The 26185-nt window shown below is 38.8% G+C and overlaps 1 protein-coding gene across 1 annotated transcript in view; it reads right to left on the bottom strand.

Annotated features, from left to right (window-relative positions):
- LOC128700812 (uncharacterized) overlaps positions 1 to 26185 on the bottom strand; it is a 64621-nt gene that overhangs the window by 25091 nt on the left and 13345 nt on the right. Inside the window, exons 6-11 of the mRNA XM_070096989.1 lie at positions 25737 to 25955; positions 22485 to 22633; positions 16862 to 17006; positions 15763 to 15877; positions 14442 to 14664; positions 2214 to 2411 (exon numbers count right to left, since the gene is read on the bottom strand). Coding sequence (XP_069953090.1) covers positions 2214 to 2411; positions 14442 to 14664; positions 15763 to 15877; positions 16862 to 17006; positions 22485 to 22633; positions 25737 to 25955 — 1049 coding nt within the window. The remainder of the gene's footprint in view (positions 1 to 2213; positions 2412 to 14441; positions 14665 to 15762; positions 15878 to 16861; positions 17007 to 22484; positions 22634 to 25736; positions 25956 to 26185) is intronic.

Genomic DNA, 26185 nt, shown 5'->3' with positions numbered 1-26185 from the left:
GGGAGCATTAAACCTGTAGGGGGTCAGAGCCCGGGGAGAATGTGACACCAACAGGTTTGATCCAATGGGAAAGCGAGTTCAAATCCTTGGATCAAGAGCCCGCTCACTGACATCAAAGAATCTCCCTACTGGGGTCGGGCCACTCAAAAAAAAAAAATTGTAAGCTACCAAAATTAACATAATTAATCCTCCTTAACACATTATAACATTGATAGTCATTGTTCGAGTTACATTATTTATTTGTAATGAATGTATTTCTCCATTTAAGAATTAATTCTAATTAATATATATTATAATAAGTACTATGTCATTTATACATTCACAATGTGTGATATATATATATATATATATATATATATATATATATATATATATATATATATATATATATATATATATATATATATATATATATATATATATATATATATATATATATATAATATATAATAAGATCACAGTAAATAGGTAATATCACAATAAGCAGAACAATCACTGTGAAAAAATAGTGAAATTCTAAGAGATTTCGTGACTTTTCACATTATCAATTAACTATAGTTCCTTGATAATGCCAGAAGTCACGAAAGCGCTTGTAATTTCACTATTTTTTCACCTAAAGTCAGTACCTAACCAGTCAGGCTGTGGTTCGTACGTCGGGTTGCTCGCGACCAACAGCAACAACCTGGTTGATCAGGCCCTGATCCACTACGAGGCCTGGTCACAGGCAAGAACAGCAACAGGTAGACTTCTCAGATTAATTAAAAGTAGAGTGTTGACGCCGACCTGTCCTGTCCTGAGTAGAACTGGTCGACCTCAACACACTGCCTTTCCTTGCAGATTTCCATCCCCGTGGCTTATTTTATATATATATATATATATATATATATATATATATATATATATATATATATATATATATATATATATATATATATATATATATATATATATATGTCGTGCCGAATAGGTAAAACTGGTCATTTGAAATTAAGTTCTTTCTAAAATTTCCTCTTATACGTTTAAAGATATATATATTTTCATTTATGTTAATATGAAAATTAATAATTTTGCACCAAAAGCACCTTAGGAAACTTACCTAACCTTAAAACAAGCGTAATTTAATTTAACCTTATCCAACTAAATATATTTTAGATAAGCTTACAATAATTTAATAATAAACAAACACAATGAAATACATATTTTTTTCATTAGGTTCAGCGTGATTTACATTACCCTTAATAATTTATATTACATCTCATCCACAACTCTATTACCAAACCAGTACTTTCCTATATCCTTCCTGAATCTGAATTTTTCCAACTTAAAACCATTGCTGCGAGTCCTGTCTAGGCTAGATATTTTCAGCACACTATTTACATCCCCTTTATTTATTCCTGTCTTCCATTTATACACCTCAATCATATCCCCCCTAATTCTACGTCTTTCTAGAGAGTGCAGATTCAGGGCCCTTAGTCTATCCTCATAGGGAAGGTTTCTGATACATGGGATCAACTTTGTCATCCTCCTTTGTACATTTTCCAGAGAATTTATATCCATTCTGTAATAAGGTGACCAAAACTGTGCAGCATAATCTAAATGAGGCCTAACCAAGGATGTATAGAGTTGAAGAACAACCTGAGGACTCCTATTATTTATGCTTCTTGATATGAAGCCAAGGATTCTATTAGCTTTATTGCGAACACTTATGCACTGTTGTCTTGGTTTCAGATTACTGCTAACCAGAACTCCTAAATCTTTTTCGCAATCCGTAATATTAAGATCTACATTATTTAGTTTATATGTGGCATGGTTATTGTCCTGTCCAACATTTAGAACATTTACATTACAATCGTCCAGGTTCTTATCTAAGATATACATTGATAAGCTGAGCTGCCAACCACATCTTATTTATTTCTCACTGGTTATCCTCATTAATGGTTATTATATTTCCTGATTATTATTATTATTATTCGTTAAAATTATTATAATCTTAGGGATCGCTAAACCCGTAGGAATATAGAGCACGTGGTGGGGGGATGGAATTCAGCGTTAGTTCAGGGAACTGGAGAACAGATCCAGTTCCCTGGATCAAGAGCCCCTCACCAGCGTCAAGGAACCTTCCTTGAGGGGATTGGTGAAAAAAAATGGCTAACGTGTATGGGTTTGAAGAATATGTTTTAGTTACTAAACTTGGTGTAATATCTGGTACTTACATATTCACTGAATTCTTCCTCTCTATCTCTCGAGCCTAAAATTCCTCCATGCTTGTCCTTTATGCTTTCTAATTTCTTCCTCACTGCGCTCCAGTCATGGTGTTCGCTCTTCCTGTACACGTAGTACATGGCAAGACCTAACAGGAAGATGATATACAGGTGTTGGTACACTCCTCTCCTCCTGAAGAGTTTCATTGTTGAAAGTTAATTATATTGATGGAGAGACCGGCATTACCCTTCCTGACAACGGTCTTCCCTCTACTGGCTCTGCTTGGCAGTGCCAGTTGTATATACACACCACTGGTGGTTCACAGCTCTGCCAGACGTATGTACTACACAGTTGGTTGTTCACAGCGCTTCCAGACGTATATACTACACCCTACTAGTGGTTTATGACACTACCAGTCGTGCACCCTACACACTGGCGCCATGGCACTTCCCACAAGTGCCACGTATTATTACACCAATAAGCTGATACTGATCGTATAATGGGTTTCCAGTTGTAGTTTAAATCCTACCTTAATATCACACACGTTCATTAAGGCTGTACGTAGCTTTGTCACCATCAGACAAGAATACTTTAATCCTTAAAACAGGGATTAATCTCTCAGCATATATACGCTGAGAAATGCACCTTTGTATATGCTGTCCGGTCGTGTAATAATGATTACTGTGTCCACGAAGGTGATATCAAGTCAGATTTGGCAGAACCTCTTTCAGTTTTCCAGAGCAGTTCTTTTGAAGATACTTAAGTAGCTACAGAACCCAATGATTATATTATTATAATTATGGTGAGCGCTAAACCCGTAGGATTATGCAGCGCATGTGGGGGTGGGGATGGAAGGTATTCAGGCTTAATTCAGGGAAACCAAACCATACCCCGGCCGGGATTGAACCCGCGGTCAGAGAGTCTCAAAACTCCAGCCCGTCGCGTTAGCCACGGGCTGGAGTTTTGAGATTCTCTGACCGCGGGTTCAATCCCGGCCGGGGTATGGTTTGTTTGCAATCGTGTCATTACGATTTCGTGAGTCAGTTAATTCAGGGAACCGGAGCACAGATCCAATTCCTAGATCAAGAGCCCCTCACCAGCGTCAAGGAACCTCCCTTGAGTCTAGAGTGATATCTATTTTATATTTTTACATAACATACATCTCCTTAAAGAGGAAAGAGAGGAAGACGAAGTGCCACACTTGGCTTCACTCTGAGGACAGCGAGAAGTGAGCCTCTACACCACAAGACGGGCAGCAAGCAGCAAATTCATTCTCTTCCCTTCTCCACAACATCACTTCATCTGAGATCATTTATTCCTAGGATGATTCGAGTTTTGAACATGTTCATACAACACAATGATATCAACGAAATAAAATTTGCTGATCAAATGAAATTCCTGGCCCACTGATGGCTCCAACTTTATCTTGTTCCATATTTTTGTCTCATAACAATAAAAAAGGCTTTCAAATGAGCTTGTAAATGAAGTCAGGAACCTTAATCTAACCTTGTAAAACCCTGTGTAAAAGAGAGAGAGAGAGAGAGGAGAGAGATAAGCTAGTGTATGTGCATTAGCGCAGGCTGCTACACATTGACACAAACAGACACAGACACAGACACACACACACACACACAGCAACCGGTGAAGAGGCGGGGCCAGGAGCTAAGACTCGACCCCTGCAACCACAAATAGGTGAGTACAAATAGGTGAGTACACACACACACTGGAGGACAGAAGGGTCAGGGGAGACATGATAACGACATACAAGATACTGCGGGGAATAGACAAGGTGGACAGAGATAGGATGTTCCAGAGAGGGGACACAGGGACAAGGGGTCACAACTGGAAGCTGAAGACTCAGACGAGTCACAGGGACGTTAGGAAGTATTTCTTCAGTCATAGAGTTGTCAGCAAGTGGAATAGCCTAGCAAGTGAAGTAGTGGAGGCAGGAACCATACATAGTTTTAAGAAGAGGTATGACAAAGCTCAGGAAGCAGAGAGAGAGAGGATCCAGTAGCGATCAGTGAAGAGGCGGGGCCAGGAGCTGAGTCTCGACCCCTGCAACCACAATTAGGTGAGTACAATTAGGTGAGTACACACACACACACACACGTGATCACACTTTTGAACATACACACGCACCAACACCTGCATCACACGTGGCCCACCACACAACACCTGGTGTGGACAGTGTTGTTACACCTGTACAACACTACTCTTTCCTTTTTAAGAAACTGGCATTATTATATTCATGAGGGGAGCGCTAAACCCATAAGGATTAAATAGCTCCTGGGAGATAATCAGATTTGATCTAAGGAAGTGAAGGGTAGCTTCATTTTCCGAATCAAGAGCCTCACTGGCATCAAGGCTCTTGATGGCAGCACTCTGTAATACCTCCATAACTCAGTTGCAGTTTAAGTCTACCCAACCATGAATTTCTTTAATCAGTGCACAAACTGATAACCTATTCAATGTAACTGCTAAGTATAGTTTAAAAATGTAGTTATTATATTTTTTATTTTTATTAACACATCAGCCGCTTCCCACCAAGGCAGGGTGGCCTGAAAAAGAAAAACTTTCATTATCATTCACTCCATCATTGTCTTGCCAGAGGCGCGCTTACTCTACAGTTATAAAACTGCAACATTAACACTTCTCCTTCAGAGTGCAGACACTGTACTTCCCATCTCCAGGACTCAAGTCCTGGAGTACAATAAACATGAAATAAACATGAATAAACAAGAAAAGACTAAGCATGTAGTGTAATATAATAAACGTTCATCAATATAAATTAGTCAGTTGTACAATACTATTTGAGTTATAAAAGTAGTGCTGATAGTCTCGTAAAATCATTGGTCTGACAAAATAATTTTTGGTCATACGAAATCATTTTCAAGTCAAATTTCCTGAGGTCAAAAAAAAGTCAAATTTCCTGGGGTTAAAAACAAGTCAAATTGACTCACGAAATTGTAATGACACGATTGCACACAAACCATACCACGGGAGGGGATAGAACCCGAGTCAAATTTCCTGGGTGTGGGCCAAATCCCAGGAGGCACATTCATAAAATCAGTCAATTATCCTGAGAAAATAGGGTAGGGGCACTGAGGTTTGAAATAAGACGAGTGACTAAACTTGTCTCTGATTACTTATATCAAGAGCCCTTGACCAACATCAAGGCACCTACTCTTGGAGAGACATGATGGAGATGAAAGGCTCTGGAGAGCACTGGAAATTTCTTTATTTACCCATAATGGTTGTTATACTCACCATATATTTTTTTACCACATTGACTCTCTCCCATATAGGATGACTCAAAGAAGGAAACACATTCACCATCATTCATTCAATTGCTGTTTTGCCAGAAATGTGCTGACATCACAATTCTGACTACCCTTTTTACTACAACATCCCCACTCCTCCAAAGTGTAGGCACTGCTACCATATATGGAAGGTAGAAAGAGTTTGGTCGAGTTAATGGGAGGGAAAGGATTATCTGCCTCATCTGAACACTCAGTAGTGGGAGGGGGCTGTTGCTGAGGAGGTTATGTTTGTGGATGCAGTACATTAACCTGCCCAAAATGCACTGCATGTTAGTGGCTTTCTTTTGTGCTTAACAATGTTTTAATAAATTTAAACTACATTTCGTATAATGCAGAAATAAATAAAAATGTTTGTTTGTTTTATGTACTGTAATGTATTTGTGGAGGAACGAGCCTCCACTGAATGGCCCACTAGGGTTTAGCATTTCACCCAAATATAATTATCAAAATTCTATGCCCGACTCATTGACCAAATTATTACTATTATCATACAGTGTTAAAAATAGGTGTTAAACCCATAGTAGGTAGTAGGTTGGTAGACAGCAACCACCCAGGGAAGTACTACCGTCCTGCCAGATAACTGTGAAACAGAAACCTGTAACTGTTTTGCATGATGGTAGGATTGCTGGTTTCTTTTTCTGTCTCATAAACCCGCTAGATAAGAGGGATATCTTGCTACTCCTACATACACTTTGGTCACACTTCACAGACACGCACATGCATATATATATATATACATACATCTAGGTTTTTCTCCTTTTTCTAAATAGCTCTTGTTCTTCTTTATTTCTTCTATTGTCCATGGGGAAGTGGAAAAGAATCTTTCCTCCGTAAGCCATGCGTGTCGTATGAAGCGACTAAAATGCCGGGAGCAATGGGCTAGTAACCCCTTCTCCTGTAGACATTTACTAAAAAAGAGAAGAAGAAAAACTTTATAAAACTGGGATGCTTGAATGTGCGTGGATGTAGTGCGGATGACAAGAAACAGATGATTGCTGATGTTATGAATGAAAAGAAGTTGGATGTCTTGGCTCTAAGCGAAACAAAGCTGAAGGGGGTAGGGGAGTTTCGGTGGGGGGAAATAAATGGGATTAAATCTGGAGTATCTGAGAGAGTTAGAGCAAAGGAAGGGGTAGCAGTAATGTTGAAGGATCAGTAATGGAAGGAGAAAAGAGAATATGAATGTGTAAATTCAAGAATTATGCGGATTAAAGTAAAGATTGGATGCGAAAAGTGGGTCATAATAAGCGTGTATGCACCTGGAGAAGAGAGGAATGTAGAGGAGAGAGAGAGATTTTGGGAGATGTTAAGTGAATGTATAGGAGCCTTTGAACCAAGTGAGAGTAAATGTGGTAGGGGATCTGAATGCTAAAGTAGGAGAAACTTTTAGAGAGGGTGTGGTAGGTAAGTTTGGGGTGCCAGGTGTAAATGATAATGGGAGCCCTTTGATTGAACTTTGTATAGAATGGGGTTTAGTTACAGGTAATACATATTTTAAGAAAAAGAGGATAAATAAGTATACAAGATATGATGTAGGGCGTAATGACAGTAGTTTGTTGGATTATGTATTGGTGGATAAAAGACTGTTGAGTAGACTTCAGGATGTACATGTTTATAGAGGGGCCATATATATATCAGATCACTTTCTAGTTGTAGCTACACTGAGAGTAAAAGGTAGATGGGATACAAGGAGAATAGAAGCATCAGGGATGAGAGAGGTGAAGGTTTATAAACTAAAAGAGGAGGCAGTTAGGGTAAGATATAAACAGCTATTGGAGGATAGATGGGCTAATGAGAGCATAGGAAATGGGGTCGAAGAGGTATGGGGTAGGTTTAAAAATGTAGTGTTAGATTGTTCAGCAGAAGTTTGTGGTTACAGGAAAGTGGGTGCGGGAGGGAAGAGGAGCGATTGGTGGAATGATGATGTAAAGAGAGTAGCAAGGGAGAAAAAGTTAGCATATGAGAAGTTTTTACAAAGTAGAAGTGATGCAAGGAGGGAAGAGTATATGGAGAAAAAGAGAGAGGTTAAGAGAATGGTGAAGCAATGTAAAAAGAGAGCAAATGAGAGAGTGGGTGAGATGTTATCAACAAATTTTGTTGAAAATAAGAAAAAGTTTTGGAGTGAGATTAACAAGTTAAGGAAGCCTAGAGAACAAATGGATTTGTCAGTTAAAAATAGGAGAGGAGAGTTATTAAATGGAGAGTTAGAGGTATTGGGAAGATGGAGGGAATATTTTGAGGAATTGTTAAATGTTGATGAAGATAGGGAAGCTGTGATTTCATGTATAGGGCAAGAAGGAATAACATCTTGTAGGAGTGAGGAAGAGCCAGTTGTGAGTGTGGGGGAAGTTCGTGAGGCAGTAGGTAAAATGAAAGGGGGGTAAGGCAGCCGGGATTGATGGGATAAAGATAGAAATGTTAAAAGCAGGTGGGGATATAGTTTTGGAGTGGTTGGTGCAATTATTTAATAAATGTATGGAAGAGGGTAAGGTACCTAGGGATTGGCAGAGAGCATGCATAGTTCCTTTGTATAAAGGTAAAGGGGACAAAAGAGAGTGCAAAAATTATAGGGGGATAAGTCTGTTGAGTATACCCGGTAAAGTGTATGGTAGAGTTATTATTGAAAGAATTAAGAGTAAGACGGAGAATAGGATAGCAGATGAACAAGGAGGCTTTAGGAAAGGTAGGGGGTGTGTGGACCAGGTGTTTACAGTGAAACATATAAGTGAAGAGTATTTAGATAAGGCTAAAGAGGTCTTTGTGGCATTTATGGATTTGGAAAAGGCATATGACAGGGTGGATAGGGGGGCAATGTGGCAGATGTTGCAGGTGTATGGTGTAGGAGGTAGGTTACTGAAAGCAGTGAAGAGTTTTTACGAGGATAGTGAGGCTCAAGTTAGAGTATGTACCTGAAGTTTACCTGGAGAGAGTTCCAGGGGTCAACGCCCCCGCGGCCCGGTCTATGACCAGGCCTCCTGGTGGATCAGAGCCTGATCAACCAGGCTGTTACTGCTGGCTGCACGCAAACCAACGTACGAGCCACAGCCCGGCTGGTCAGGAACCGACTTTAGGTGCTTGTCCAGTGCCAGCTTGAAGACTGCCAGGGGTCTGTTGGTAATCCCCCTTATGTATGCTGGGAGGCAGTTGAACAGTCTCGGGCCCCTGACACTTATTGTATTGTCTCTTAACGTGGTAGTGACACCCCTGCTTTTCATTGGGGTGATGTTGCATCGTCTGCCAAGTCTTTTGCTTTCGTAGTGAGTGATTTTCGTGTGCAAGTTCGGTACTAGTCCCTCTAGGATTTTCCAGGTGTATATAATCATGTATCTGTCCCACCTGCGTTCCAGGGAATACAGGTTTAGGAACCTCAAGCGATCCCAGTAATTGAGGTGTTTTATCTCCATTATGCGCGCCGTGAAGGTTCTCTGTACATTTTCTAGGTCAGCAATTTCACCTGCCTTGAAAGGTGCTGTTAGTGTGCAGCAATATTCCAACCTAGATAGAACAAGTGACCTGAAGAGTGTCATCATGGACTTGGCCTCCCTAGTTTTGAAGGTTCTCATTATCCATCCTGTCATTTTTCTAGCAGATGCGAATGATACAATGTTATGGTCCTTGAAGATGAGATCCTCCGACATGATCACTCCCAGGTCTTTGACGTTGGTGTTTCGCTCTATTTTGTGGCCAGAATTTGTTCTGTGCTCTGATGAAGATTTAATTTCTTCGTGTTTATCATATCTGAGTAATTGAAATTTCTCATCGTTGAACTTCATATTGTTTTCTGCAGCCCACTGAAAGATTTGGTTGATGTCCGCCTGGAGCCTTGCAGTGTCTGCAATGGAAGACACTGTCATGCAGATTCGGGTGTCATCTGCAAAGGAAGACACGGTGCCGTGGCTGACATCCTTGTCTATGTCAGATATGAGTTTGAGGAACAAGATGGGAGCGAAAACTGTGCCTTGTGGAACAGAGCTTTTCACCGTAGCTGCCTCGGACTTTACTCTGTTGACTACTACTCTCTGTGTTCTGTTAGTGAGGAAATTATAGATCCATCGACCGACTTTTCCTGTTATTCCTTTAGCACGCATTTTGTGCGCTATTACGCCATGGTCACACTTGTCGAAGGCTTTTGCAAAGACTGTATATATTACATCTGCATTCTTTTTGTCTTCTAGTGCATCTAGGACCTTGTCGTAGTGATCCAATAGTTGAGACAGACAGGAGCGACCTGTTCTAAACCCATGTTGCCCTGGGTTGTGTAACTGATGGGTTTCTGGATGGGTGGTGATCTTGCTTCTTAGGACCCTTTCAAAGATTTTTATGATATGGGATGTTAGTGCTATCGGTCTGTAGTTCTTTGCTGTTGCTTTACTGCCCCCTTTGTGGAGTGGGGCTATGTCTGTTGTTTTTAGTAACTGTGGGACGACCCCCACGTCCATGCTCCCTCTCCATAGGATGGTAAAGGCTCGTGATAGGGGCTTCTTGCAGTTCATGATGAACACGGAGTTCCATGAGTCTGGCCCTGGGGCAGAGTGCATGGGCATGTCATTTATCACCTGTTCGAAGTCATTTGGCGTCAGGATAACATCGGATAGGCTTGTGTTAACCAAATTCTGTGGCTCTCTCATAAAAAATTCATTTTGATCTTCGACTCTCAGTCTGGTCAGCGGCTTGCTAAAAACTTAAGTCATATTGGGACTTGAGTAGCTCACTCATTTCCTTGCTGTCATCTGTGTAGGACCCATCTTGTTTAAGTAGGGGCCCAATACTGGACGTTGTTCTCGACTTTGATTTGGCATAGGAGAAGAAATACTTTGGGTTTCTTTCGATTTCATTTATGGCTTTTAGTTCTTCCCGCGATTCCTGACTCCTATAAGATTCCTTTAGCTTAAGTTCGATGCTTGCTATTTCTCTGATCAGTGTCTCCCTACGCATTTCAGATATATTGACCTCTTTTAGCCGCTCTGTTATTCTTTTCCGTCGCCTGCAAAGGGAGCGCCTGTCTCTTTCTATTTTACATCTACTCCTCCTTTTTCTTAGAGGAATAAGCCTTGTGCATACATCGAGTGCCACCAAGTTAATCTGTTCTAGGCATAAGTTGGGGTCTGTGTTGCTTAGTATATCTTCCCAGCTTATATCGGTTAGGACTTGGTTTACTTGGTCCCACTTTATGTTTTTGTTATTGAAGTTGAATTTGGTGAATGCTCCCTCGTGACTAATCTTATTATGTTGGTCTGGGGCTCCGCGCATACATGTCTGAACCTCAATTATGTTGTGATCTGAGTATATTGTTTTTGATATGGTGACATTTCTTATCAGATCATCATTGTTAGTGAAGATGAGGTCTAGTGTATTCTCCATTCTAGTAGGCTCTATTATTTGCTGGTTTAAATTGAATTTTGTGCAGAGATTTAAAAGCTCGTGTGAGTGTGAGTTTTCATCAGAGCTGCCTCCTGGTGTTATTACTGCAACAATATTATTTGCTATATTCCTCCATTTTAGGTGCCTTAAGTTGAAATCCCCTAGGAGCAAGATGTTGGGTGCAGGAGCTGGAAGATTTTCCAGACAGTGGTAAATTTTTAACAGCTGTTCCTGGAATTGCTGGGATGTTGCATCCAGAGGCTTGTAGACTACCACAATGACTAGGTTTTGGTTCTCGACCTTTACTGCTAAAACTTCCACTACATCATTTGAGGCATTAAGCAGTTCTGTGCAAACAAGTGACTCTGCAATATACAGGCCAACCCAGCCCCTTTTGCCTGTTCACTCTGTCACATCTGTATAGGTTGTAACCTGGGATCCATATTTCGTTGTCCAAGTGATCCTTTATGTGGGTCTCAGTGAAAGCCGCGAACATTGCCTTTGCCTCTGCAAGCTGTCCACGGATGAAAGGTATTTTGTTGTTTGTTGCTGGCTTTAGACCCTGTATATTTGCAAAGAAGAATGTCATCGGACTGGAAAGAGGGAAAGAGGGAAAGAGGGAAATTATTTCCCAGTAAAAGTAGGCCTTAGACAAGGATGTGTGATGTCACCGTGGTTGTTTAATATATTTATAGATGGGGTTGTAAGAGAAGTAAATGCAAGGGTCTTGGCAAGAGGCGTGGAGTTAAAAGATAAAGAATCACACATAAAGTGGGAGTTGTCACAGTTGCTCTTTGCTGATGACACTGTGCTCTTGGGAGATTCTGAAGAGAAGTTGCAGAGATTGGTGGATGAATTTATGGGTGTGAAGCATGGGTGATGAATGTTGCAGCGAGGAGAAGGCATGTCTGAGGGCAATGTGTGGTGTGAATATAATGCAGAGAATTCGTAGTTTGGAAGTTAGGAGGAGGTGCGGGATTACCAAAACTGTTGTCCAGAGGGCTGAGGAAGGGTTGTTGAGGTGGTTCGGACATGTAGAGAGAATGGAGCGAAACAGAGTGACTTCAAGAGTGTATCAGTCTGTAGTGGAAGGAAGGTGGTGTAGGGGTCAGCCTAGGAAAGGTTGGAGGGAGGGGGTAAAGTAGGTTTTGTGTGCAAGGGGCTTGGACTTCCAGCAGGCATGTGTGAGCGTGTTTGATAGGAGTGAATGGAGACAAATGGTTTTTAATACTTGACGTGCTGTTGGAGTGTGAGCAAAGTAACATTTATGAAGGGATTCAGGGAAACCGGCAGGCCGGACTTGAGTCCTGGAGATGGGAAGTACAGTGCCTGCACTCTGAAGGAGGGGTGTTAATGTTGCAGTTTAAAAACTGTAGTGTAAAGCACCCTTCTGGCAAGACAGTGATGGAGTGAATGATGGTGAAAGTTTTTCTTTTTCAGGCCACCCTGCCTTGGTGGGAATCGGCCAGTGTGATAATAAAAATAAATAATATAAACCCATATGGGCTACACAGCATCCAGCGGCCCAAGTTTTGTCTTGCAGGAAAAAGTGCCAAACCCACACAGTTTTTTATGCTTCTATACAGAACTCAGCAGAATAACACAGTACTGTACTACTTTAATAACACACATTACACCTTCACCTTTTGAAAGAGGCATTTCGACAGAGCATTAACATTGCAAGTTGTAAACTACATGCATCTTCCAAGGTGTTAAGTAGCAAAAGAAAACTAAATGAATGCTGAGAGTGTAAATATTAAGGAAAATACAGTCTTTCAGTGATAGAAACAAATCCAGCCTGTTTTGCAGACTTTATTTTATACACTCACCATACACAGTTCTCACATTAGTATAAAAGGTACTGCTGATGTTAAAGCCAAACTCGACATCCGTAAAAGAATATAGTACATTTATACATAGAAAAAATCAAAACTGTAATAAAAATACAAAAGCATTTTATTTCCACAGATAATGTTTAAAAACATGGTTTCCACAGTACAAAAGTTGAGTTCACTTTTACCATCAACAGTACCTACTGTTAACCTGTACATATGGCTAGGTATGCACAGACAGGAAAGGTCCTCTGTCTTATACACACAGTACAGGTGCTCCTCGTGTTACGATGGTTCAACTTACGATATTTCGACTTTACAATGGTGCAAAAGCAGTTATACTTTGGAGATGGAAACTTAAGATAATTACCCAGCATGAAGGCAGCAAGTCTGTAACTTGTATTAATTTATTAACCTTTCAATGCTGGTATTTAGTATAGTGATTATTTGTTTATTTACGTGCATTTACTTATTTATTTAGCATATCAATTTTGACTTAAGATGGGTTCGCTAGAACGTAACCCTATCGTAATTTAAGGAGCACCTGTTGTACCTCTATTGTTATAACCCAGATTCACCCAAGAAAAAGCAGCCCTCAAAACAATCATAAACTCTAATAAAAGGCAATACACTATGCCCTTATTCAAGTCCCTAAGCCTACTATATTAGGACCCCCGTATCCACGGGAAATGTGTTCCAAGTACCTGCCGTGGATACTGAAACTGCGGATAGTAGTGAACCATATACATAAGCCATTTTTTGTTTACATACATACATACCTGTTATAAAATTTAATTGACAAATTATGCACAATAAGTGGAGAATTATCACTTTTTCTCTTAGGCTTTGAGAATGTCCACCATCACTACTATTGCACTCTGAGGCCATTATTAAGCAAAATTAAAGGTTATATTCGTGCCACAGTAAACTGTAGATAACTGAAAGTGAAGATACTAGGACCCATATATACGGGGGAGTCATACTGTAAATATAAATGCCATTCATTACATACTACTGTTTGCTCCACACTTTCAAAACATTTGACTGTAATATCAGTGTTCATCTATGACAATTCCTGGGAAATTATAATGGAACACAGACAATATACCAGAAACAAATCTTTTTTAATATTCTTTGTGCTGGTAGAATATGTAACTTAAACTAAAAAAATGCAACATAAATTACTGAATTCAAAGCAAAGCTTAAAATTTATTGTGTGGTTAATTACTGTAGTCTAATTTTATAACCTGTCATTAATACACTGCATACTGTAACAAATTCTTTTGTTGTAAATTGATTAAGTACAGCATTATTTAATCTTTTCTGATCAGATCATTACAAATTTTTAGTGACCACTCTGTAAACTGCATCTTAAATATTTTCTAAACTTCCAGATAATATCTTGTCTTGAGCCCATATATAACTATGTAATCTTTTAGTGGTAAGCAGTCTTAGTCCTAGTCTCAATTTTCCCACAATGCTGGGCATGCTCTGGGTCTTTGATTTATAGCATCTTTGATAAAGAATGAATTGAAAGAAATATTAAAATTATTATTATTATTATGCTTTTTTTTCAGCAAACAGACCATCTCCCACTGAGGTGGGGTGACCCAAAAAAAGAAAAAAAATTCACCATCATTCACTCCATCACTGTCTTGCAAGAGGTGCCAATACTACAGATCAAAACTACAAATATCCCCACCCCTCCTTATTACTGTTATTATTTCTGTGGTCCTCTGGTTTTCCTGCCTAGAGTTACAGCTTCAATTTTTGCAAGAAGAATAGAGTACCAGTCTTCTCCTTTCTTCATCCACTGGAATTTGGTAGGAAGATCTTTGAGGTGATCAATTCCTTCAGTTACTGGCTCTGCTCCTGCCCTTTGCACTGCCTCAGGAAACTTAGCTGGGGATGCTGTAGCAATGTAACCATGGGGCACATCTTGCTTCCTACAGAAGCACATCAAAACACATTGTTGGAAAAAATATAAGCTTTAATTCACTGAGTGACTAAGTAAGTAAGTTTATTCAGGTATACACAAATACAGTTACATAGATTATCATACATAACAGCATATGTGTAGAGAACCTAGGATAACGAAAAAAAAGTCAGACAGAATGACTTATTTCCATTGGGGTCCTCTGTGCAACAACAACCGTTCCAGTAATATTTGAATCCACGAATTCATGTGAAAAACAATAACCATTGTGCATGGGGTTAGGTCAATAATGCAGTGATCTCATACTCTGTTACATGCTCGCACACATACATGCAGGCTAATGGAACTGACTTTAATGACATGAAGGATAGAAGTACCAGGTGAGATAGAATAACAATATACAAAATACTTAGGGGAACTGATAGAGTAGATAGGGACAAGCTATTTGAGAGGCAAGAAACAGGAAATTAGGGACACAGATGGGATACAGTGATGTCAGAAAGTATTTATTCATTCTCAAAGTGATCAGAAAGCAGAATGATCTTGGTGAAAAAGTGGTGGAGGCAGGCTCAATGAACAGTTTAAATAGCAGGTATGACAAGACCCACAAGCCTAGGAGTGAATTTGGTAAGAGGCAAGTTGAGAGGCAGGGCCAGAAGCTAAGACTTGACCCCTGTAGCCATTAATAGGAGAGTATATACAAGCATGTATACATATGCATACACACACATTTATGCATGCATACATAATACAGATGGGTCATAAATATGCATGAACGCCCATAAGTATGCCTTTAGCAGACAATTTGCCCGACATATTCGAGAAATAATAGGGTAACTATGGTTTTTCCATACTTTAATGGCTGGCCTGGAAACTTACTGGACTTAAATCCAATACAGAACATTCGGACAAAAAAGTCTCACCAAGTTCCAATCATGGTGGACCCAGATGTTCACCATGAACATTGAAAGGAAACAATTATAAATCTAGAAAACATGCTAAGTACAACAAACACTTGATGATGCATAAGTCTGAATACAATTGTGGATAGACAGCAAGAGGAAGGCATTCAAAAATTCTTTGGATGAGAGTACAGGATGCTTCTTACCGTTGGTAGTGATAAGTGGCAGCAACTGCAGTGTGTGGACACACTATATAATTATGTTGTTCGTGTATTCTCTGCATCGTTTCAACTATTTTGTCATCATCAACTACAAAGGACTCTGTGGACATGAAAATATTACAATTTAAAAAAATATGAGTTAAAAAATATATAATACATGTAGTGTAAAGATTCTGAACGGATTTATTTACAGCGTACAATTTAGTACTTTGTTGCTCCTTAGCAAGTGTTTGATAGCAGTGTTATAGTCTATTCTTAGTATTCAAAGGCTGTTTTATTTTATTCTCTAACGAAAAAGTTACCTAAGAATGTGTATGAATTTTAATTTTCACAGGAAGAGAAGTTGTGCAGAAGCGTAACTTGGAACTTTGTTGGGAATGAGACTATGTCATGGACACTCCTATCTAAGCAGGCAAAGGAGGGTCACTAATAAATCTCTGCAGTACCAGGTCTATGGACAGCTGCCTCTCATTAAAGACTGCTGTGAGGTAAGACACATATGCAACAGTTAGGTATCTTTATTGTGAAACGTTTTGCCTACACAGTAGGCTTCTTCAGTCAAGTACAGAAAAGTTGATAGAAGCAGAAGATACTTGAAGACGATGTAATCAGTCCATCACCCTTAAAGTTTTGAGGTGGTCAGTCCCTCAGTCTGGAGAAGAGCATTGTTCCATAGTATGAAACAATATGACTGAAGAAGCCTACTGTGTAGGTGAAACGTTTCACAATAAAGATACCTAACTGTTGCATATGTGTCTTACCTAACAACCTGTCGGTATTTTATACCATTTTAATGTTCAAAGACTGCTGTGGATGGTAGGAAGAGGGAAACGAGGAAAAAGAGGTTACTATGAAAAATATAAATATAATACTAAACTATATAATCACAGAGATAGCACCATAATGAAAAAGGTAAGGATTTCAAGCCTGAGATTATCATCATCATCTTAATAGGGAAGCATTAAACCCATAAGAGCCATACAGTGCATGGTGATGGGAGGGGTGGGGGTAATCAAGTTTGCCTCTTGCCACATACAAAGGTAATCCAACATTTGAGAAGTACTAAACTTTGTGAACAGCTTACCAACAATGACCTTCTTTAAGGAGTCCATTATATTCTGGGGTATGGCAACACTGCCTTCCTTGTCAAATATATCCATAATTTCCTTAACTCTTGTTGTTTCACTACTAGCATACATATACACCAGCCTCTCTACATTAAAAGCCACCTGAAATATAGTACAGAAATATTAAAGTTACCAAAATAAAGAAAAATCAAGGAGTGTTTATACCCAAAAGGAATAAAAATAAATACTGTATCTGATAATCTTACAGTCAGACTAAAAAGATAAAGATTTTATTTATTTGCCAAGGTTACAATGTACAATTACAATTTTGATTTGCTAAGCACAAAGAAAACCACTATCATGTTGGGGCATTTCAGGCAGACTAATCCTAAAAAATCATTCATTTATGATGATGCGAGTAGATTCTAAAGGAAAAAACAAAGTTATCTCCAGAATGCTAGTCCATTTAGGAGTTTAAGACAAGGTATGACAAGCAGTGCTAAAATGCTAAACAAGTAGATAAATACATAGATGCCTTTTTTATGCATAAAGAAAACTTAGGTAATTGGGTAATATCAGACACTAATCATTCAAGTAAGGTTAGAATCTATAAATAAATCCTATCAAAACTTAAATAGAGTGCTAACTCTTAAAGTTTAAGTTTGGTATTAACCCCTCGACTGTTGCAACCCCCAATCCTGAGGTGTCTCCTGGGGTCGCAAACAAAATTATTTTTCTTAAGAAATGATAGAGAATCTTTTCCCGATTGTAATGACACCAAAATAACGAAATTTGATGGAAAACTGACGGAATTACACTCTCGCGAAGTTAGCAGCCTCGGCGATATTTACAAATCGGCAATTTTGCCCACTTTTAGCCCTATTTTCGGCTAATTCCGTTGTTCCAGTCGACCAAACTCATAGCTATTTCTTTAGAACTCCATTTTTTCTATTGATTGAGTACAAGAAACTGCCCATTTACCGATTTCAACTACCCAATAACGTGGTCAGAAATTTGTAATTTAGCCAATTTCACGAAAATTAAAAAAATATGACAATTTCAAAATAAGGTCCAGAATGAACAATGCAGACATTCCTGGCTCTAAAATAACATTGTCTTTGTTCATCAGTCATATCTCCAGGCCCCTTGGATATTACTCTTGCTTTCTATTTTGAATTTTTATTCAAACAAAAAATAGAAGATTTACTGTTATGCAGACTACTGCAATATTGTAATAATTGTACAAATAATGTCAACCCATTCATGACTTCATATTAGAATGGCTAGTTGGACATTTATTGGACAATGACATCAATTGTTTACTTTTGAACATCGGCAAAAATCAAACATTTCCCCTACTTTGAGCTCCATTTCCAGATTCTTTTCATAGTAAAACCAATCAAAATCGCCTCTATTTCTATAATATGTTTTCCATTCTATCAAACGAGACCAAGAAAACGAGAATACAACCATAAATACTATACGAAAATAGACCACAAAGTCGGCATTTTAATTAAAAAAAAAAAAAAACGGTCGGAGTTTTTTTTTCTCGTTATGCACTGCGTGCTCCAGAATTTTTTTATATGGTGCACACCGACCCATTTTCTCACATGTGGGCCTACCACCTTTCTCCTGCTTGATTTGAAGCCGCTAGAATTTATGAGTATATATACTGTCAAAGTGGGAAGTCTGAATGTGCGTGGATGTTGTGCAAATGATAAGAAAGAGATGACTGTGGATGTTATGAATGAGAAGAAGCTGGATGTCCTGGCTTTAAGTGAAACAAAGCTGAAGGGGGTGGGAGAGTTTCAATGGAGAGGAATAAATGGGATTAGGTCAGGGGTTTCAAATAGAGTTAGAGCTAAAGAAGGCGTAGCAATAATGTTGAATGATAAGCTGTGGCAGGAAAAGAGGGACTATACATGTATTAATTCAAGGATTATGTGGAGTAAAATAAAGATTGGATGTGAAAAGTGGGTTATCGTAAGTGTGTATGCACCTGGAGAAGAGAGAAGTGTAGAGGAGAGAGAGAGATTTTGGGAAATGTTGAGTGAATGCGTGGGGAGTTTTGAATCAAGTGTGAGAGTAATGGTGGTTGGGGATTTCAATGCTAAAGTGGGTAAAAATGTTATGGAGGGAGTAGTAGGTAAATTTGGGGTGCCAAGGGTAAATGTAAATGGGGAGCCTTTAATTGAGCTATGTGTAATACATATTTTATGAAAAAGAGGATAAATAAATATACAAGGTATGATGTAGCATGTAATGAAAGTAGTTTGTTAGATTATGTATTGGTGGATAAAAGGTTGATGGGTAGGCTCCAGGATGTACATGTTTATAGAGGGGCAACTGATATATCGGATCATTATTTAGTTGTAGCTACAGTTAGAGTAAGAGGTAGATGGGAAAAGAGGAAGGTGGCAACAACAAGTAAGAGGGAGGAGGAAATGTATAAACTAAGGGAGGAGGAAGTTCGGGTGAGATATAAGCGACTATTGGCAGAAAGGTGGGCTAGTGCAAAGATGAGTAGTGGGGGGGTTGAAGAGGGTTGGAATAGTTTTAAAAATGCAGTATTAGAATGTGGGGCAGAAGTTTGTGGTTATAGGAGGGTGGGAGCAAGAGGAAAGAGGAGTGATTGGTGGAATGATGAAGTAAAGGGTGTGATAAAAGAGAAAAAGGTAGCTTATGAGAGGCTTTTACAAAGCAGAAGTGTTATAAGAAGAGCAGAGTATATGGACAGTAAAAGAAAGGTGAAGAGAGTGGTGAGAGAGTGCAAAAGGAGAGCAGATGATAGAGTGGAAGAGGCACTGTCAAGAAATTTTAATGAAAATAAGAAAAAAATTTTGGAGTTAAACAAGTTAAGAAAGCCTAGGGAAAGTATGGATTTGTCAGTTAAAAACAGAGTAGGGGAGTTAGTAGATGGGGAGATGGAGGTATTAGGTAGATGGCGAGAATATTTTGAGGAACTTTTAAATGTTAAGGAAGAAAGAGAGGCGGTAATTTCATGCACCTGCCAGGGAGGTATACCATCTTTTAGGAGTGAAGAAGAGCAGAATGTAAGTGTGGGGGAGGTACGTGAGACATTACGTAGAATGAAAGGGGGTAAAGCAGCTGGAACTGATGGGATCATGACAGAAATGTTAAAAGCAGGGGGGGATATAGTGTTGGAGTGGTTGGTACTTTTGTTTAATAAATGTATGAAAGAGGGGAAGGTACCTAGGGATTGGCAGAAAGCATGTATAGTCCCTTTATATAAAGGGAAAGGGGACAAAAGAGATTGTAAAAATTATAGAGGAATAAGTTTACTGAGTATACCAGGTAAAGTGTACGGTAGGGTTATAATTGAAAGAATTAGAGGTAAGACAGAATGTAGGATTGCGGATGAGCAAGGAGGCTTCAGAGTGGGTATGGGATGTGTAGATCAAGTGTTTACATTGAAGCATATATGTGAACAGTATTTAGATAAAGGTAGGGAAGTTTTTATTGCATTTATGGATTTAGAAAAGGCATATGATAGAGTGGATAGAGGAGCAATGTGGCAGATGTTGCAAGTATATGGAATAGGTGGTAAGTTACTAAATGCTATAAAGAGCTTTTATGAGGATAGTGAGGCTCAGGTTAGGGTGTGTAGAAGAGAGGGAGACTACTTCCCGGTAAAAGTAGGTCTTAGACAGGGATGTATAATGTCACCATGGTTGTTTAATATATTTATAGATAGGGGTTGTAAAAGAAGTCACTGGTAGGGTGTTTGGGTGAGGGGTGGGATTAAATTATGGGGAATCAAATTCAAAATGGGAATTGACACAGTTACTTTTTGCTGATGATACTGTGCTTATGGGAGATTCTAAAGAAAAAATGCAAAGGTTAGTGGATGAGTTTGGGAATGTGTGTAAAGGTAGAAAGTTGAAAGTGAACATAGAAAAGAGTAAGGTGATGAGGGTATCAAATGATTTAGATAAAGAAAAATTGGATATCAAATTGGGGAGGAGGAATATGGAAGAAGTGAATGTTTTCAGATACTTGGGAGTTGACGTGTTGGTGGATGGATTTATGAAGGATGAGGTTAATCATAGAATTGATCAGGGAAAAAAGGTGAGTGGTGCATTGAGGTATATGTGGAGTCAAAAAACGTTATCTATGGAGGCAAAGAAGGGAATGTATGAAAGTATAGTAGTACCAACACTCTTATATGGGTGTGAAGCTTGGGTAGTAAATGCAGCAGCGAGGAGATGGTTGGAAGCAGTGGAGATGTCCTGTCTACGGGCATTGTGTGGTGTAAATATTATGCAGAAAATTCGGAGTGTGGAAATTAGGAAAAGGTGTGGAGTTAATAAAAGTATTAGTCAGAGGGCAGAAGAGGGGTTGTTGAGGTGGTTTGATCATTTAGAGAGAATGGATCAAAGTAGAATGACATGGAAAGCATATAAATCTATAGGGGAAGGAAGGCGAGGTAGGGGTTGTCCTCGAAAGGGTTGGAGAGAGGGGGTAAAGGAGGTTTTGTGGGCGAGGGGCTTGGACTTCCAGCAAGCATGCGTGAGCGTGTTAGATAGGAGTGAATGGAGACGAATGGTAGTTGGGACCTGACGATCTGTTGGAGTGTGAGCAGGGTAATATTTAGTGAAGGGATTCAGGGAAACCGGTTATTTTCATATAGTCGGACTTGAGTCCTGGAAATGGGAAGTAAAATGCCTGCACTTTAAAGGAGGGGTTTGGGATATTGGCAGTTTGGAGGGATATGTTGTGTATCTTTATACGTATATGCTTCTAAACTGTTATATTCTGAGCACCTCTGCAAAAACAGTGATAATGTGTGAGTGTGGTGAAAGTGTTGAATGATGATGAAAGTATTTTCTTTTTTGGGGGATTTTCTTTCTTTTTTGGGTCACCCTGCCTTGGTGGGAGACGGCCGACTTGTTGAAAAAAAAAAAAAAATAAAAAATATACACGTCAAACACGGTGGCTCGTAAGACATATATATACGACTGAAACAGTCAAAGGGTTAAACATAGCCAATACTACAAGAAGAAACAAGAGAGCCAAGGCTTATTCTGGATGACGGGCATTTATGAGTGAAGAATGAATGGAGGTGGCTTGTACAATTAATGTGTGATCACATGTACATCAAAAAGAACAATTACACAACAAATATCAGCTTGGTTATTCAGTGAATTATTGAGTGCCCAAAAAACTCATTACTTTCAGCAAATTGAAGTAGAATTCTACATTCATAACCTGAAGATTATAGCTCATTATTAATGTAGCTGATGAATTATGGTCATGCTTATTATTTTCCTATACATCAGCATAGAGCAAACCTCCCCTTCCTTACCTGCTTATTCATGATATAATGGCTTAAAAAATCATGCAAACAATTACCTGTTAACTAACTTGTATTACTAAACAATTTGGCACAAAAGGCATAAAAAAAAGCATTACTTCATTTTTTTTTAACTTGCTGGTTGTTTCCCACAGAGGTAGGTGACCCAAAAAAGAAGAAACACTTTCATCATCACTCACTCTATAAATAATTTTCCAGAGGCATACTGATACTACAGTTAAATTCCACATATAGTGGAACCTTGAAAATTGAACGTACCAAATATCGAACGTTTCAAAAATAAGAAATTTGGTTAACTTTCTTACCTGTATATCCATGGCAGAGGCTAGTGTCTGATGAACTTGTTCCTTTTGTGAGAAGACTCCCTTCTCTATGACTCTCTCTACACTGTTATTGACATTAACTCCAGCTACCAGTGTTATAGGAAGACCCATTTTCTGTGCCAGACAACCAGCTTGTGACAAAAATTTCTTATAAACAGAATGTAATTGTGAAATACTATGTGTTCTGGAATGAAAGCAAACAAATTATGGTTAAAATAAAAAATTCTGAGAGCCTTTGAGCAATATTTGCTAAGTATGAGATTTATCAAGTCTTGCAGAGGGACGCACACACATACAACACACCAATAAACAAAATCACTGAAGTTTCAACATCGCACCACCCCATAGCTCATTCTCCAGAAACGTGGACCAACGTCTGACATAATGACACTACATCTCACTCCTTCCGACACCACCTCACCTTTCAATGCCTGTCTTCATCCAATGTTATTATGTACTGTATTGTACATATATATTATTTGTGTGCTTCTCTGTAGTACTTGATGAAATTTATGCCCGAGTGAAACCATGACCAATAAAATCTTGCCATGTTAAATGTCTTTGTTTTTTCCCTTCACCTTGGGAAATACTGGTTTAATTATAAAACTGGTACAATAATTTGTGGCTAATATGAAAATACTACATTCTGTATATACCAGGGGTCCCCAACCTGAGGTCCGAGGGCCTTATGTGGCCTTTCTAGGAAATGGATGTGGCCCTCACAAGAAATTATGAATTTACTTTTATGTAGGTTCCACACTGCACAGTGTGGAACCTACATAAAATATTTAAAGCCATTTTACACTAAGAACCTTATTGCAGCCCTCCTTTAAATTTGGCTTTTCAAATTAGCCTTTTCATACTAAAAGGTTGGTGACTACTGGTCTACACAATACTGTTCTCAAACATTTGGATAATTTGAAAATTATGTATTAATACTTAGCCTGAAGTATCTATCAACCTATATTTTTTTTTCTACATACAGTAAAGAAATAGGTATACAGTTATAATAAGACTTCAAAGAAAAATTCTGAGATTTCTCCTTAAGAATGTTTGAATATTCTCTCTCTCTTGTTTTACTCCATCTTTTATAAGTAATTATATATAAACAGTATCAGCAAATACTGTTGAGTGAATGCGTGGGGAGTTTTGAATCAAGTGTGAGAGTAATGGTGGTTGGGGATTTCAATGCTAAAGTGGGTAAAAATGTTATGGAGGGAGTAGTAGGTAAATTTGGGGTGCCAGGGGTAAATGTAAATGGGGAGCCTTTAATTGAGCTATGTGTAGAAAGAAATTTGGTAATAAGTAATACATATTTTATGAAAAAGAGGATAAATAAATATACAAGGTATGATGTAGCACATAATGAAAGTAGTTTGTTAGATTATGTATTGGTGGATAAAAGGTTGATGGGTAGGCTCCAGGATGTACATGTTTATAGAGGGGCAACTGATATATCGCATCATTATTTAGTTGTACCTACAGTTAGAGTAAGAGGCAGATGGGAAAAGAGGAAGGTGGCAACAAGTAAGAGGGAGGTGAAAGTGTATAAACTAAGGGAGGAGGAAGTTCGGGCGAGATATAAGCGACTATTGGCAGAAAGGTGGGCTAGTGCAAAGATGAGTAGTGGGGGGGTTGAAGAGGGTTGGAATAGTTTTAAAAATGCAGTATTAGAATGTGGGTCAGAAGTTTGTGGTTATAGGAGGGTGGGGGCAGGAGGAAAGAGGAGTGATTGGTGGAATGATGAAGTAAAGGGTGTGATAAAAGAGAAAAAGGTAGCTTACGAGAGGCTTTTACAAAGCAGAAGTGTTATAAGAAGAGCAGAGTATATGTAGAGTAAAAGAAAGGTGAAGAGAGTGGTGAGAGAGTGCAAAAGGAGAGTAGATGAAAGAGTGGGAGAGGCACTGTCAAGAAATTTTAATGAAAATAAGAAAAATTTTTGGAGTGAGTTAAACAAGTTAAGAAAGCCTAGGGAAAGTATGGATTTGTCAGTTAAAAACAGAGTAGGGGAGTTAGTAGATGGGGAGAGGGAGGTATTAGATAGATGGCGAGAATATTTTGAGGAACTTTTAAATGTTGAGGAAGAAAGGGTGACGTTACACATCCCTGTCTAAGACCTACTTTTACCGGGAAGTAGTCTCCCTGTCTTCTACACACCCTAACCTGAGCCTCACTATCCTCATAAAAACTCTTTACAGCATTTAGTAACTTACTACATATTCCATATACTTGCAACATCTGCCACACTGCTCCCCTATCCACTCTATCATATTCCTTTTCTAAATCCATAAATGCAATGAAAACTTCCCTACCTTTATCTAAATACTGTTCACATATATGCTTCAATGTAAACACTTGATCTACACATACCCTACTCACTGTAAAGCCTCCTTGCTCATCTGCAAACCTACTCTCTGTCTTACCCCTAATTCTTTCAATAATAGCCCTATCGTACACTTTTCCTGGTATACTCAGAAACTTATTCCCCTATAATTTTTACAATCTCTTTTGTCCCCCTTCCCTTCATATAAAGGAACTATACATGCTCCCTGCCAATCCCTAGGTACCTTCCCCTCTTTCATACATTTATTAAACAAAAATACCAACCACTCCAACACTATATCGCTCCCTGCTTTTAACATTTCTGTCATGATCCCGTCAGTTCCAGCTGCTTTACCCCCTTTCATTCTACGTAATGCCTCACGTACCTCCCCCACACTTACATCCTGCTCTTCTTCACTCCTAAAAGATGTTATATCTCCCTGGTCAGTGCATGAAATTACTGCCTTAAAATATTTTCATCCTTAGCTTATAGTGAGTGGTGAATATATTTACTGTAGGAAGTGTAAATAAATGAAGAGTGGGTATAATTGAAAACTGCTGCATTAGCAAAACACCGTAAAGCAAAGAGCTATAAAGCAGTACCAGCCTGTGTTTAGATTGCTTAAATTGCATTATCTGCACTGTCACTTACTTAGGTAATGTACTGTACTTTATTTTTTGCATGTAAAATTCTCAATGTGATGGCTTCTGGACTCCTGTGTCTGTTACCTGATTGCTCACTGTGTAGCAAATACAAAGGTGAGGGGGAGTTGTATAAAGGCATACAAAAACACTGATACCCATTATACATTACTTTTAATATTATTTGTGAAGATGGTCCTGATCTACATGGGGAAATGAGTTTAGAAGAAATAAGAAAATTAAATTTCAACTTCTTAATACAAGAGTTACCTGTAATGTTGCCTGCAGCTCCAGTAGGTACTACCACTTGAACAGGCTTGCCTACACTACCACACACCTGGTAGTAAGCGAAGAAGTAATGAGCTGCCTGTACCAAGATACGACCCCAGTTGATGGAATTAAGAGAGATGAGATTGTGAGTGGAAACTAACTTCTCCTCAGCAAAGCACTGCTTGATTGGCTTGTCTAATTCATCAGAGTTTCCTTCAGCTACAAGAAGAAGCATAAAGAAATATATTGTTAAAACACAAAGCAGAGAAAATTGTCACTTGATAATATGAGCTAATTTTGTGAGAACCCTTTTAAAGCTAGTTTACAAAGACCAGATTCACTATTAAGCACAATTTGGAGTGAGAACTTTAGGTGATATTTTGGTTTATCCCAGAATATTATGAGGTTGTGATTAATGGAGAGAAAAAAAGTGAAGCATAAGACAGGTA

This window comes from Cherax quadricarinatus, chromosome 56, assembly GCF_038502225.1.
Source record: "Cherax quadricarinatus isolate ZL_2023a chromosome 56, ASM3850222v1, whole genome shotgun sequence".
Taxonomy (NCBI): domain Eukaryota; kingdom Metazoa; phylum Arthropoda; class Malacostraca; order Decapoda; family Parastacidae; genus Cherax; species Cherax quadricarinatus.
The sequence above is the reverse complement of the archived record's forward strand: the minus strand, read 5'-3'. Positions and strand labels throughout refer to the sequence as shown.